This window comes from Chrysochloris asiatica, unplaced genomic scaffold (assembly GCF_000296735.1).
Source record: "Chrysochloris asiatica unplaced genomic scaffold, ChrAsi1.0 scaffold06361, whole genome shotgun sequence".
NCBI classification, from domain to species: Eukaryota; Metazoa; Chordata; class Mammalia; order Afrosoricida; family Chrysochloridae; genus Chrysochloris; species Chrysochloris asiatica.
In genome coordinates, this window is record NW_006414879.1 from 1 (window position 1) to 1,077 (window position 1,077).

General features: G+C 52.4%; 1 protein-coding gene across 1 annotated transcript in view; it reads left to right on the forward strand.

The window, feature by feature from the left end:
- Nucleotides 1-814: 814 nt before the first annotated feature.
- The window catches only part of LOC102842605 (anomalous homeobox protein-like), a gene marked incomplete at its 3' end in the record, with an annotated part of 4,276 nt that continues 4,013 nt past the window's right edge, over nucleotides 815-1,077 (forward strand). The window contains exon 1 of the mRNA XM_006878131.1: nucleotides 815-1,063. Within this exon, the coding sequence (XP_006878193.1) occupies nucleotides 815-1,063 (249 nt within the window). The remainder of the gene's footprint in view (nucleotides 1,064-1,077) is intronic.

The following is a 1,077-nucleotide window of genomic DNA, read 5'->3' on the forward strand; positions in this document are numbered from 1 at the left end:
CTCACTGGTCCTTCCTAGTATTATGTCCAAAGTATGAGCGATGACGTGTCACCATACTTGGGAAATTTGGGGCTATGCAAGCATTGTGTAAAAATTGTATTTTGACACATAGGAGAGTGAAACTCCCCCTAAGTTTTCCAAGGCTGTGATGCTGTCTAGTAGGTTCAAACTTGATATGTTTTGGTTCGCATCCAAGTGCTTAGTCATGTTTGCACCAGGGCTCCTGCATTGTAGAAGCACATGTATTGGGATGTGCACATATGTGTTTTATGAACATTAGAGAATTAGATGTGATTTGAGTGAATTTAGAAAGCAGGCCCCCAGCTGCTCCCCTCCATCCACCAAGTGCTACTGGGTACAGGAGGCTCTGATACTCACCTATAAGAGAAACCCTGGAGACCTGCCTGGAGCAGCCCCTGTTCCCTGCACTAAGCGTGGGGGCGAGTCAGACTCCATCACCTGTAGAAAATTGTAGGAGGAGCAAGGAAGCAGCAAGCTGGCCTTGTGGACAGGACACCCAGGGGCTAATCACAGTGCCTGAGAAATCAGGGACACTGGATGGCTCCTAGCATGGTGCCTGGCACCCAGGTGCTAGTGAAGGTCTTTGTGGATTGAAAGGAAGTTCTAGGGTCATCTCAACAGTTTCCTGACTCTCTCAGATGGTGCTTCTGTTCCTCCAAGGCCCTGGACATGAGGTGGCCTGGCTGCTTTAAAGATTGACCAGCAGGAAGGATACACACCATGTTGTGAGCACATGATGAGCACTGTCCCCACTGTCCTCTGTGTTGCAGGGTGGCCCCCAGCCTGAGGCAGGATGCAGAGGTTTCTGACGCTGCTGAAGGAGAGCAAGAGCACCTGTATACCTCCAGCAGAGCTGGTGAGCCTGGCGGGAAGGCTGAGCCAGGACCTCCATGATGACCTGGCCAAGGCAGAGCCCTTAGTGGAGGCTGTGCTGGGAAGCCCACGTCGTCTGTTCCTGCTTGACAGCGAGGATGTGGTCCTGGTGTGCGTGCATGTCCTGGCCCAGAAGGAGCAGTACCAGGTGGCCTGTCGTCTCCTGGAGGTAGCATGGATCTG